General features: G+C 45.4%; 1 protein-coding gene and 1 long non-coding RNA gene across 5 annotated transcripts in view; one reads left to right on the forward strand and one right to left on the reverse strand.

Annotated features, from left to right (window-relative positions):
• The window catches only part of C6H8orf76 (chromosome 6 C8orf76 homolog), a 17,777-nt gene continuing 3,029 nt past the window's right edge, over window positions 1-14,748 (forward strand). Inside the window, exons 1-5 of one of the 4 annotated variants that reach the window (XM_083149079.1) lie at window positions 2-239; window positions 2,157-2,252; window positions 5,201-5,284; window positions 6,315-6,715; window positions 13,193-13,325. In XM_083149079.1, the coding sequence (XP_083005205.1) occupies window positions 138-239; window positions 2,157-2,252; window positions 5,201-5,284; window positions 6,315-6,715; window positions 13,193-13,325 (816 nt within the window). In that variant the 5' untranslated portion in view covers window positions 2-137. Of the gene's footprint in view, window positions 240-2,156; window positions 2,253-5,200; window positions 5,345-6,314; window positions 6,716-13,192; window positions 13,326-14,748 lie in introns of all 4 variants that reach the window. The other 3 variants (XM_083149077.1, XM_083149081.1, XM_083149080.1) reach the window with 3 other exon arrangements.
• Window positions 12,726-14,748, reverse strand: part of LOC146009065 (uncharacterized) — an 18,206-nt gene continuing 16,183 nt past the window's right edge. Inside the window, exon 3 of the long non-coding RNA XR_014444607.1 lies at window positions 12,726-12,919. This is a non-coding gene — a long non-coding RNA (uncharacterized LOC146009065). The remainder of the gene's footprint in view (window positions 12,920-14,748) is intronic.

The raw sequence follows: 14,748 nt of genomic DNA on the forward strand, positions 1-14,748 counted from the left end.
CACACCGGCGCCCAGACTGGGCGGGACTGCGCATGCGTGTGTCTGATACTGTTTGTCCGTGTGCGGAAGTAGCTCAGTGACATCCAGCCAGCGTGGAATATCATGGTTTAGGCCAGGCGGAACATTCAACAAGGTGAATGGAGTCGGACTTTTGCTTTGAGGACTCGTTGTTCTCGGAATCCAGGGATCGGACGGCGGAGAGAGGGCGGCCATACACAGCCAAGCGCTGCGAGGCCCAGGTAATGGCTCCGTGCATGGGGACACGTGTGCTGCATGTATACAGGTTCCTTCTCATCCCCAGCTACGGTGTATGGACCTTCTTTATTCCAACCCTTAAGGCCCATACACACTTGAAGATTTCCATTTCAAAAGACTTTGCCAAAATCTGTGATAGATATATCTTTCACCAAAGTAGTGTGTACACACTGAGCTATTTTCCCCAAAGAGCGAGAGATTTTCAGGAGGCAAAAGACTTTGCTGAAAATCTTTCATTATAAATGGGCTGGGTTTGAATTCCAAGAGTTCCATACAGATGGAGCTGGCCTCTTCCTTGCAGGGGCTGGCTATTTTATCGCCAGCCCCCGGCTCTCGGCAGGGGCGTGCGCTCAGGAGGCGCTTGCACGCGCCCCGTGGCTATGGAGCTTTCTCCGCCGCCTCCCCCGATGCCCCGACCCGCAGTGCCGCCATCAAGGGACTGCCACCAATGTATATTTATTTAAATGCAAACTGCCCACCTATGTATTTATTTAAATGGCATGCGAGGACTAGACATGGGGCGCAACTCCCCCCCCCCCCTCCCCCTGCGCACCCCCGGAGCGACTCAGCGGCCGACACCACATCACCCGCAGGCCTCTCCACCCCCCCCAGTGGAGCCATGCAGCGCCAACCACATCACCCGCCAGCCCCTTCCCTCCCTGCATAATTCCCCCGTGGAGCAATGCGGCAGCCGCAGCGGATATATTTTATATACATATATAATATATATATATTCTGATGCATTTAAATTAATATATTGGTGGCAGTGGGCAGAAAATTATACACATTGGTGGCCAGGGGGCGGGGCAAGCAGGGTGCACTGTGTGTCAGGGAGCAGTGCTGTCTGCTCCTGTGTTTAGCAGGGTGGGGGGCGGGGCGAGTCACCGGGGAGCAGGGACAGCAGCAGCAGCCGGCTGGAGAGAAGATGACAGGAGCGGCGCGCTGCTGACCAGCTTGGTGAGTATGACAGGCGGGGGGAGGCAGCGGGGTGGTCCGCCGGGTTGAAAGTGGTTAATCTTTCAGCCCGGCAGGCGTACACACATGGCGATGATGGATGAAAAACCATCCATCATCGCCACATCTGCTGGTAAAAGCGTGGCGAGCGGACGCAGAATACATGTAAAGTAATCTGCGTCCCCTCCCGGGGCTCGCTGCGCTCGCCACGCTTCGGGCTCGGTGGCCCTCTGCGCGCGCCACACTATGTAAAATCAACTCCATGCGTAGTTGGATAGTGGGGGGTATGAAATCACCCATGGTTGACTATACAATTAAAAATCGGGTCTTTACAATGAAAAATCGCATTGCATTGCATGCCTTAAGTAGTGGCATGCAATGAAAAAATCGGGAGCCCAGATAATACACAAGTACCAAACTTTGTGATACAGTGCAGGATAAGAGGGTACCTCCTCATCTTATCCACTATGTGGAATGCTATTGTCCCTGTCCCTGCATCTTCCAAAACCTGTGTAGTGCCTCTTCTCTGCCTGGGGTGTCGTTCTCTGTTGTTTTGCTTCTAGCACAGTATAGTTTGTATTTCAGCACTGATATGCAGACCAGACCTATGCTCCGTGGTGCAAAAAATGTCTAAGTGGTACTGTGCCGTGCACTGTAATGCCCATTGCTTATAATACCACACGCTGTAATGCTTAGTACATATTATGTCACTTAAGTGCTGCTTACCTACATGCCCTTTGCCAGGGGTCAACATGCCCTTTGCCAGGGGTCAACATGCCCTTTGCCAGGAGTCAACATGCCCTTTGCCAGGAGTTGCATGCTGGAAGCCGGGCTCGTCCAGCAGCAAGAAGCAGTGGGGGCTCAGGCTGCGGGGCCTGGGGAAAGACCCCTGTATGAGAAGTAGGTAGCCGCTGTCTCAATGATAATGTGTTCCTGTTTCTTCCCAGTGGTTTACTAAAGAGGAGAATAATGATGACTATACTGATGTGCCCACAACCCTGAAATTCAAAGCTGATTTATCTTACAGACAGGAAGCGTTTCAGGTGCAGAATAACACGTTTGCTTTCATGTTTACATTTCTCCAATCACAGTTTACATAGTACTTTTGAAATTACTTCCCTGTGATTCAGAGTAAAATAATATTGGTGGAGCGCTGAATATACTACAATTAAGGTTAAAAAAAATAACTAATAAATTTATCAATTGCGTATCGCATAAAAGATTTATTCAATCTAACGTACAATTAGCCAATTTTATATAGGCATATTATAAACAAATTTAAAATAAATAAAAATACTCAAAAGTTGAATATTGGTAAGACAAATGCAAAGTATACTTATTTCAAGTCCTGTTGAAAAAGTTGTCTGTGAACAACGAAACGCATCAGCCTACACTCTGGCCAGTATTCAATGCCTCTGATTCACCATTTTTTTCAGCGAATCTGGCAAATCGCCTGTTTTCTGGCGAGTTTTCTCACATTTTCTTTCCCTATTCAATGGACACAATTCGCTGCAAATGAAGAGCGAATGTCTGGTGATTCGCCGTTTGTGATTCACCGCGATTCGCCGGTGGTTTTCAATGGGGTTTTCAGTTGAATTCGCCGAGAGTGTATTCAATGCTGAAGTGGAGAACTGCTTTCTCCAGTGATTTTCGCCAGGATTCTCCATTTTACATTCGTCATCTTTTTTAGGTGAACTGGAATGTGATCTTTGAAAATAAAGCGTTTTTTATTTTTATTTTGGTGTCAAAAAATCTGATTTTTTTTTCTGTGAAGGGGCATGCTATTTTTATTCATGTCCTTGCAGCACATGAATATATTTTAATTTTTATTTATTTTTTACACAATATTTATTTTTATTTAGATTTTTTGGTACTCTTTACCTAGAACGGCGCCCGCGATTACAATCGCGGGCGTCGGGGGTAAAATATCGCGGGCATCGCGGGTACATAAAAAACGGTTGCGACGCGATGCCCGCGATTTTCCCATAGGGATCAATGTTAAAAGTCAGATTGGACGCGATTTTAGTGTTAAATGCCTCAATGCCCGCGATTTTTACATAGGAAACAATGTTAAATGGGCCACAGAGCCCTAATAGTCCCCCTGAAGTCTTAAATGGCCCCCACAATTTTTAACGCCACCCCACGATCAACGTGAACCCGAAGCGTGGCGAGCGCAGCGGTACGCGTCCTCCGACCTTTTCATACCCCCACTATCCACGTCGGCGTGGAGTTGAGAATAGAATAGTGTGGCGAGCCCCGCGAGGGGACGCGGATACCTTCACAGTTATACGCGTCCCCTCGCGGGCTTCACAGGTGTCCGTGGCGACGCGGACACCTGTGAAGCCCGCGAGGGGACGCGTTTACCTGTGAAGGTATCCGCGTCCCCTCGCTGCGCTCGCCACGCTTCGGGCTCGGTGGCTCGCTGCGCTCGCCACACTATTCTATTCTCAACTCCACGCCGACGTGGATAGTGGGGGTATGAAAAGGTCGGAGGACGCGTACCGCCGCCCCTCGCGGGCTCGCTGCGCTCGCCACGCTTCGGGTTCACGTTGATCGTGGGGTGCCGTTAAAAATTGTGGGGTCCATTTCAGACTTCAGGGGGTCTATTAGGGCTCTGTGGCCCATTTAACATTGTTTCCTATGGAAAAATCGCGGGCATTGAGGCATTGAACACTAAAATCGCGTCCAATCTGATTTTTAACATTGGTCCCTATGGGAAATCGCGGGCATCGCGTCGCACCCGTTTTTTAGTGCATTCGATGGTCGCGATGGGCGCCGTTCTAGGTAAAGAGTACCGATTTTTTTACACATTCACCAGCGGGGGCCGAGCCGGGGGCCGCTCATTAATATTCATATATTCACTGCACACTGGTCCCAATCATTACATATGCACGATCGGGACCAGTGTGTAGCGGCTCTCTAACACAGCCCCCTGCCAGCTCTGGGGGGCTCTCCCTGTGTCCCCGACAGCCCTCCTTCACCTCCACAGTGTCCGGCACAGGCAGGGAGGCTTCCATCTCCCTGCCTGCAGCCGTCCTCCGGCTCCCTGCGGCATTCGCCGGGGAGGGGGTTAAAATTTGCCCCCAGGGGCAGCAAGCCCTTGAGGCGTTGAATGGGGGGTGAGGGAGGGCTGGCAGCGAATGCTGCAGTCCTCCGGAACCCAGCTATTGTGCAGCGAATCCAAAACAGGATTCGCTGTACAAGGGGAATTAAAGTATTGAATACCTGCATCTGTGTTGGGAATTTGACTTTTTTACTACCCCACCCCACTTGGACCAGCTCCCCCTGCCAATCCCCCTGCTCTCCACTTTTTTTTTTATCCACAATAACTGGAAGAGCAAATCGGGACATCATTATTTGCTTATCATTAGGGCCTAACCTTCTGCGAATCAGAAGCTACCGACACCAAGCACGGTCGAATCCAGGTACAAGGCACCCAGACAGGTCTATGCACACCCACCAAACCAGGTTCTAAATGGACAACATCTTGGGGACCACTAATCCTCCTATTGAGTGTATTTTTATTTATTTTAAATTTGTTCCTAATATGCCTATATACCATTGGCTAATTGTATGTTGGACTGAATAAATCTCTTTTTTTATAGGATACCCAATTGATCAATTTATTAGTTAATTCATTGTTTAACCTAAATTGTAGTATATTCAGTGCTCCACCAATATAATTTAATTTTGGGAATTGACCTTCCCAGTGCGTGAGCAGCTGTCTCAACACCTCGCAAGCGCCGGTAATATTTACCTATGCGTAAATATTAATTTTTTCTGTTTTTCCATGTGATTCATTTCAGATACTGTACCGTTTCCTTGTGTATATATTTTTCAGACACCAAAGAATTTGTATGTACTTGCAATTTTTTTTTTTTTTGTGCTTTTATTTAATTTTTATAAATATGAACTGATCTTAATAATGGGTGGTTTTCATCTGTATGGACATTTCAGTAACAGTGATTTCTAATTTTCCCTTCTGTTTTAGAGAGCACTTAATGAGTACAGTGACTGCTATCTGCTATTGCCGCCAGCTAACAACGCAATGAGAAGAGATGTCCAGGAAAGCCAGGCACGCTGTTTAATACGCTTGGGGCGATATAAAGAAGCTTTGAATATTGCAAATATGCTGGTAAAAATATATCTAAAAGTAATTAAAGGCCTGGAGGTGCAATTTAAAGTAACAACAATAGCACACACATTTATCAAGAGCCTTCGTATGTGTACATTCATCTAAAGTGACTTTATAAACCGTATTAATGAGTATGGTTGACCTAGAATGTCTGTGTGTGCGCGTGTACATGTGGTAGGGAATATATATTGTAAGCTCTATATGGGCAGGGCCTGATGTTAATAAATGAAGACATTGCTTTGAATAGCATTTTAATTTAATAATTTTTTTTAATCAATTTAAAATGATCAATTTATCATTGCTTACATTTTATTTTAAGATGAAACTTTTTGTGAACTTCCTTTTATCCTGATTTGGTCAAAGTCTAGTTCCTACGGAAAAACATAAAAAAAGGGAATATTGTTCTGATCAGCTAAATGATCTTTATTCACAACATCTAAAGTGAACATCAGAAATGGTTGTTATGTATAAAATGCCACTATTTTGGTAACATGGACCAACTAATTCGTGGTAGCTTATTTTTCATGGAATCTTTTAGAAAGTCTGAATGATTGTGTGTGTATATGTTGGGAATGGGTCAAATTGCGGTAGTGTATGGGGGCCGTTAATGGGAGATTGAATCCGTGCTGATTTTTTTGGCAGGCAAAAAATCTGCAAGTTTCACCCCATATTTAGAACATTACTCTGGTTGAATCGCAAAGCTGTGAATTTCGCAGTTTTGCAAGTCTTTGAAAAACACCCCCGCCCACTCGGTTTATACTGTAGGTATAATGACAGAAATGTATTTTATTTTTCCTCTACCTGGTTTGTGTTGCAAGATAAGTCCAATATTTTTGCATTGGCAAGCTAAAACACAATTATTGTTCTGTTTATGGAGTAGTGGTCTTGTCCAAATATATTTTGCTTCATCGCAATGTGAACCTCTGAGCAACCAGAATATAACATTTAATTTTTTTATTTATTTTTCTAGATAAAAGGAGCTAGTAACACTGATCACTTCACAGGGTCCTTGAATCTCCAAGTAACCATTTACAGACGATTGGGGAACCTGCAAGAAGCAGCGTCCTGTTTGCAACAGCTGATTTCCTTGCACCCATTCAATCCACATTTCTGGATAGGTCTGGCAGAAGCCTACATGGATCTTTTCCTTGCTGCTGGTGACTGTGACAATATATCAGAGTGTTCCCAGATTAATGTATCCTTGGAGAGTTCAGATTGCTTAAAGGGCCCTCTCGAGACCATGGACATCTTAAACTGCAGAGATGCTGAAATAAAAGCCAGTAATGAAAATGATGCATGTCCTTCAGCCAAAGACTGCATAACTAGAGAACAACTGTGGATGTGGTCATGTGCATCATTCATTAGAGCAAGGTACGGTATATCATCTGCTGTTACAATCTGATGCAACCTATTCCCCGGGTCATCTTGTCCTTTCCTGCTGTCTGTTAGTAAGGCCACTGACAAACTGTTTTCACTCGCAGGAGCTTCTCTGTTGCAAAGTCACTCTGTGCGCGAGTACCAAGTGTTCTAGTTGACTATTTATTAACAGTTTCTTATATAGCGCACACAGATTCCGCAGCGCTTTACAGAGCATAGTTATAATCAAAAACACATAACAAATTACAGTACAAGACAGTTTAGGACAAGTACATGGTTAATATGGATAGTTGCACCAGGGTACAGGACCCTGAATCAATTATCAGGGTGGCAGAGGTTTATATATTCTAAGAAAGGCACATAAGGAGAGAGGGCCCTGCTCGTGAGAGCTTACATTCTAATATGAATGTTTAGGGTTCTGATGCATTTAGGGTAAAATTAGCTACACGCTAGAATACTATTAGGCCAGTTTGCTAATAAACAGGTGATTGTGTAAGTATTGCGCCCAAATGCTGTTCTAAAATGTCCAGGAACGCTTTATTGTCTTGACGATGGATATCAGCCAAATAGTCTCGATATTGTGCAGTTTGTGTGTATTCTCATTAATCTGCCCATATTTCCTGCAGTTTATTGATTACCTGTGACCTTTGGGTGGACATATGAAAAATCAATGCGGTTTCGCAAGATCTATATCTATAGTACTTGACCATTGCTTAGATGCAATAAAAGATCATGCTTTAATCTACGTACAGTACCACCAGTGTCCGTATACAAGCTGACAAGTTCCTTACACACCAGTGAAATTGAACATGACAAAGATATCAAAGTTTTTGGTGTCCCAAACTATTGGATAACTCTTTTCACTTCGTATACAAGGTACCTTATCCCCTAATATCCAGCGCTGGCCAGCCGATATCAAAGGGATAAGTAAGCCATTATTAATCAATGTGAAGAGGATTCATTTGCATACTACTGGTGGAAATTATTGGCTGTTTTTAACTATATATGTACTTGTTTTACTTTTTGTCCTTCATGAATTGTGTTGTTTCATTTAGCCTCTGATGAAATTTTTATCTATAATAAATTAATAATTAATTAACCATTGCGCTCTCTGAGAGACATTTCTCTTATTCACCATGACAAAGGTCTGATTAGGGACCAAAATGTCAGCTTGTATACTGATACGCAGATCAAAGCACTAACTTTTCTTGCACTATAAAGATTGGTGAGTGCCCTCTTTTCTTTTTATACAGATATAGCTGCACTCATCTAGCCTACCTGATCGCAAATCCATCCACACTGCAGTGCGGCGAAGCATGTGGTGGTTGTCGTTGTTGAGTTTTATTAAGTTGACGTGTGCCGACAACATGTCCTACCGTCAACTAGGGCGTGGTGGAAGAATAAAATAGTGTCCCGAGCATAGCGGTTGTCAGAGACTATCTGCAACAAAGAGCCCATCCTTACAGAGCTGAACTCTGCCTACATTTCCACTCAGTGTTGCCGGAGCAGAATGTGCAATAACGTAGCAGATTTTTTCTCTTTTAAATGACGATGGGGCAACAGTACTAACAGAATTACAACAGCATTTACATTAAATACCGTTTATTTTTATAAAATAATATTGCTTGCATTGTGATGCTTGTCCTCTGACCCCTGCCACACGCCTTGATCATCTCTGCCTGCTTACATTCTGCTATCAAACCACCTCCCACTTGCTTGCACCTCATGTAATCTGTCTGTCTCCCCTTCTTACTAGATTGTAAGCAGGGCCCTCTTCTCTCCTGTTGTCAAAGTACTCTTCTCTTCACAGCTCTCTCCTACTCACACTCAGCGACCATCTTCAGCGGCATACTCCTCTCCATCTTTTGCCACCAGCCCCTAGTAGCATGTTGCTCAAGTCCTCACATTTACTGTATTGCTAAGTTTTGTCTCCCTGTTTTGTTCCTTTGTACGACGCTGCAAAGCACTTTTGGCACATTTTATGAATAAAATTATTATAATAATGATGTACAGTATTGATTACTAAAGACAAATGCTGATGTCGCTTGGGGTTTGTCACAATGCAAGCAATATCCTTGTAATAAAAACTAAATTCAATGTACAGATGTAGCCCCTGTCATCTTTGGCCGGGGCTCGCCAGAGCCTCCCCTCTGGTGAGCGCTACACTGAACTGGGACGTGCATGTGTCTCACGAGCGTCCCAATCCTCCGTCGGTGGGGCACCGGCATCCTGCCCGTCTCCGCTTTAGGGGCGGCGAGGGGAACCGGCAGCGGGGACCCGGGGGAATCTCCGTTGGCACTGTAAATGCTATTAAGTCTAGTAGTCTCTCCCACCACCATTTTTTTATTTGGTATGCTACAAAGACTATTTCAGCCTGAGGGACTCCTTTCCCCACGTGTCCTTGGGGCTGATTGAGCGACTACATAGCATAATTTCTGTACAACATGCTGGCGGGCCGAGGCCGTGAGGGAGGCATATATTCAATGCCGTGGGCGAGCGGTGACTGCGAGCAGGACTTTTTGCTCGCAGTCACTGCTCACCCTGTCAGTATTCAACTGACCCCCCTCATTCGCAAATTCCCCCTCGCTCCGTTTTTTGAGCGAGGGGGAATTTGCGAATGTGCCTCCAAAAGCTGCAAGAATCGAGGCTAATTACAGCGAGTTTGCTGCACTAGCCTCGGCTCTCGCAGTTTAGGGGAAACCTCGCCGTTCTGTGACTGCGAGGATTCCCCCGGAACGTTGCATAGTGCGAGCGGCCGGCGCGGGGGTTAAACTGCAAGGATCACTGGTTTTCTGTGATTCTCGCAGTTTAACCCCCCCGCCGGCCGCTCGCACCGGCATTGAATACCTGCCTATGGATCTAAGGTCGGCATGCTGTGCACAGTTAAAGTGTAAGCAAAGGCGGCTGGTGAATGGCAATGGCGCTTCACATTTCCTTCCAGGACACTGTACTGTACTTTTCATTAGTGGAGCAATCGCCATCCAGCTGCAAAGCAGTGCAATTACTTTCTTTCACCGGTACTTGTTTCCTAGCACGGCCACAATTGTGTGGATCGTGTACCTTTAAGTTAAGGTACACGATCCACACAATGGACCCGATTTCCTTTGAAATCAGGTCCATTTTGCCTGCAAAGGTACAAAATCGGGGGCATCGCGTCGGTCGGGACCATAAACATTGGTCCCGACGCGATGCCCCCGATTTTGCCATAGGCTTCAATGTTAAAATATTTTTTAACATTGAAATCGTGAGGATCGCGTCGGTCTTGTGCCATTATAATGGCACAAGATGAGATGGACTTGATTAAGTCCATCTCACCTTTAAAAAAATGTGAAAAATGTGAAATGGGCCAATATGACCCATTTCACATTATAGATGTCCCCGTCGTCACCCCACGATAGACGCCAACCCGAAGCGTGGCGGCGGTGCGCGTCCTCCGACCTTTTCATTCCCCTACTATCCACGTCGGCGTGGAGTTGAGAATAGAATCGTGTGGCGAGCGCAGCGAGCCACCGAGCCCGAAGCGTGGCGACGCGTATAACTTCACAGGTATACGCGTCCCCTCGCGGGGCACGCTGCGCTCGCCACGCTTCGGGCTTGGTGGCTCGCTGCGCTCGCCACACGATTCTATTCTCAACTCCACGCCGACGTGGATAGTAGGGGAATGAAAAGGTCGGAGGACGCGCACCGCCGCCCCTCGCGGGCTCGCTGCGCTCGCCACGCTTCGGGTTGGCGTCTATCGTGGGGTGGGGTTTACGTCGTAAAATTTGGGGGTCTAGGGAATATTTCACATTGAATCCAATGTAAAATCGGGTCCCAGGGACCCGATTTACATTTCATTCAATAAAAAAATCGGGTCGGTCGCGTCGATCGCATCGCATGCGACCAAATCGCATGCGATGCGATCGACGCGATTTTTCCGACACGACCACCCCGATGTAAATCGGTGTGGCCGTGCTAGGAAACAAGTACCCTTTCACCATAGTACACCTTAATGCGCCATGGCAGGACATGGAACCCAAGATGGCCGACCAACAGGATAAATGAACGTGGCTATATCTGTAGGTATTGTAAGCATTAGGTTTAGAGTTAGGTTGTAATTAGCACTGGTGACTTACCATGTTAGGATTCTGAGCATCTAGATCAGGCATGTTCAAACTGTAGTCCTCCAGCTGTTGTGAAACTACACATCCCAGCATGCCTTGCCATAGTTTTAGCATTCCCGAATATCAAAACTGTGACAAGGCATGATAGGACTTGTAGTCCCATGGTGTCCACTTTTTACATTTTGAAATATCCTACTTAACCCAAGTCCTATTGCTAAAGCATGTTGATTTATACTTAATAAATGGGTCCTGTGCACTTTCAGTGGGTGCATATGGTGAGATTTTGTTTTAGATTAGATTCTAGGAAGATTTGCGCAATCTACTATTTGATTAACACTATATAGTCGTGCATGCCAAGACTACTTGTATATTCGGTTTACACTACACAGGAGTGCCCATAGGGATCGAATGTGGAAAAACCATTCAATGGTCATTCGATTTTTCTATGCGATTTCCATTCAAGCTAAATTGAATAGAAAATTGTGGAAATCTCCTCACCATGTGTACCCTCTATAAAGGTGCCCATACAAGGTACAATTTAATGGGTGCAATGCGCAATGCCACACACATTACATCGCACAGCACAAAAAGTATGTGCCACACATACTTTTTGTACTAGATTGCATTGCATCGCGTTCAAAACTCATGTGATGTAGTACAAAACGCATGGTGCCTATCACACCGTGCAAGGGCGTAACTACCATAGGTGCAAGGGGTGCAGCTGCTATGGGGCCCAGAGCTGAAGGGGGCCCATCACTACTGTCTAAGTAATATGTTTTACATACATTTATCTCCATCAGTTGCTAAATAGGGGGCCCTTACAAACCTTTGCTATGGGGCCCATGAATATCTAGTTACGCCTCTGACACAGTGTATAGGCACCTTCAGTCTAATGAACATTTTGGTGTTATTTTCAACCCGGAAGTTGAATTTATCTCGGAATGTAACATGTTGCCTGACAGCATCTGCACACGATGGGTGTTTCAGAGGGAATTAGTCAACCAGTAAAGCGTTACCTATCAACCACTAATAGTTGGCATCTCTATCTTTATAAACCTCAAATAAAAACTAAAAAACCTCAACTATGACTATTCTGTGTGAAATCAGAGACCACTTTCGAGCCCTTAGATGTGATGTACATTAGTTACAATAAAAAAGTATAAACTAAAAATATATTTGCTATTGTATGATACATATGTATGATACAAAAAGTTCTTCATCGCAAAAAAAAATTTGTCATTTTGGTACTTGAGGGGAGTATCACGGCTCCCATCGCATGCCATATGTAGTGTCATGAGATGGCATGCGATGAGATGCGATTTTTTTACCGTTTTTTAGCAAAAACCGCATGCAATCAAATCGCATGCGATTCGATCGCATGCGTTTTTGCACTGAAATGCATCCAAATGCATGGAAATGTGTTGCAAACATGTTAAATGCCCCAAATGTCATTTTTCAGAGTGAACCACCCCCACTATCAACGCCAACCCGAAGCGTGGCAAGCGGCGGCGGTACGCGTCCTACGACCTTTTCATACCCCCACTATCCGAGCCTGAAGCGTGGCGAGGGGACGCGGACACCTGTGAAGCCCGCGTGGGGACGCGTATACCTGTGAAGGTATCCGCGTCCTCTCGCGGGGCTCGGTGGCTCGCTGCGCTCTCCACACGCCGACGTGGATAGTGGGGGTATGAAAAGGTCGTAGGACGCGTACCGCCGCCGCTCGCCACGCTTCGGGTTGGCGTTGATAGTGGGGTGGTACACTCTGAAAAATGACATTTGGGGGCATTTAACATGTTTGCAACACATTTCCATGCATTTGGATGCATTTCAGTGCAAAATCGTATGCGATTTTTTAGCATACGATGCACATCGTGGGAGCCGTGATACTCCACAAGTACCGTCATTTTTTTTTTTTTTTTTTTTTGGATATGAAACATTTTTTTGTATGTGCAACTCGGGAATAATTGAAAAGGGCATTTCTGTGGTACATACTTCAGTGTGGGGTTTGATGGAATGAAGTAAATCCGTCATCACCTCATAAGCTACACTGCTGCCCTTGTAGAGGTTATAAGAAGCAAGTGTGGGGGTTGCACATCTGCAACAAATAACAGGCTTATCGTTACTCTGTCAGTACTACTAAATCAAAAAATAATCAGGGAAAACATTTCCAATACTGATTCAAGGAGTCTTATACAGAGGAGCCACATTCTTATTTTCCACAAATGGGATTTACTTAGCACGGTGTCTGCAAGCAGCAGACCTGCTCCAGAAACTGTGACCTGAAGAACGACCACAGCATGCTTGCAGGAACAAAACCGGTTATGCCGTTTTATGAGTGATCTGCTTTACTTGTGTTTTCGTTTTACAGACTTCTCCTGCAGCTTATACAGCCACAACATGCATCGTTTGTATTGGAAAATAATCTGAACACACAAGATCAAATCGAGAAACAACTGAACAAGTTTGGGTTAGTCGAAGAATCTAAGATGCTCTTGGCTGAGGTGAGGTTAAATGGTGTGACTTGAACCTCATATTTACTGAATCTAAAAAAATCCGGTACTTTTTTCCTAGCACGGCGCCTGTCTGGTCCCATCGCATACCATAACTTAAGGTATGCGATGGGACCCGACCGACCCGATTTTCGGGGTTTAAAGACGTCCCCATAAAATTTTGAAATCGGTCGCATCGCATGCCATTACAACCGACCCGATTTTACATTGTACAGCCACCCTGATGGCTGATTACAATGTAAAATGCCCCCCCCCCCCCCCCCCCCAGACCCGCTTCGGGTTTGCGTTGATCGTGGTGTGGCTTTAACAATGGGGGGGCATTTCACATAGTAATTACCCATCAGGGTGGGTATACAATTAAAAATCTGGTCGAATCGGTCGCATCGCATTTTTTTTCAGACCTGATGCCTTCCAATGTTAATCGGTGGCGCCGTGCTAGGAAACAAGTACCAAAAATCCAATTTTCAAATCTCATAGAAAGAAATAACGAAGTGATGTAGAACAAAAATCAAAGGGATGAATACAATTAGGTGTGAATTGTATGGCACTTGCAAGCTAGCATGGCAACAGCCTCGCTTTACGGCAGACTAAGCTCGTAAAAAACTGCTAAACTGTCTGGTTGAAATCGAGTAGCAAGTACTGCGATATGTGGTACCGTTGCTGGATTTGAAAGGGCACTGCAACTTGCACAATTAACACCTAATTAAATGGACCCCATTTGTATTTTCGGGAAAAGATGGATGTAAAAGTGGTCACTGGTTGATACATTATGGAAAATTAAGTAACTTGTACCTACCTGTCATCCTTAAGGCCCCCCCATACCCTATTCTACTTCTCCCCTCTGGGAAGTCGCGTTCCAATCCCCCTTGAGCCGCCCGGGACCTCCCTGGGCAGCATGATCGCATGTGGTACTTCTGCATGCGATCCGCTTTCCCTGCTGCCAGGAGAGGGATCAAATTGTATATCTTATGTGCAGCACGTTCCATTATCAGGCTCCAATCTGGTGATCGGATGTCACACACATGCTATTTGGGCCTATTTGACCTCATTTCCGGGCCTGATCTGCCGGAATCGGGTGAAATCGGGCCCAAATCGCATAATGTATGGATACCATTAGGCTCAGTTGTGCTAATTATTGTCCACTTGTTTTATGATTGGCAGCCATAAGCACTGCTTTTGCCCATCAGTTTGACCTTAGAAAATTTGATTTGGTCCTTGACTATCAACCCAAGGCGCCCTTGCAAGATCCTTGCGGCCCCCCGGTGCTTAGAAGACACGGGCAGATTTATTAAGCTTGGAGAAGTTGGAAACCATAGATATAGGGAGTCTTTCCCAAATAAACCTGATTTACAAATATCATATTATTCCAGTCTAATAGCGTAAAGGAAGATTTCCCTGGTGGAAGAGAGATTGC

This window comes from Crinia signifera, chromosome 6 (genome assembly GCF_055691185.1).
Source record: "Crinia signifera chromosome 6, ASM5569118v1, whole genome shotgun sequence".
Lineage (NCBI taxonomy): Eukaryota > Metazoa > Chordata > Amphibia > Anura > Myobatrachidae > Crinia > Crinia signifera.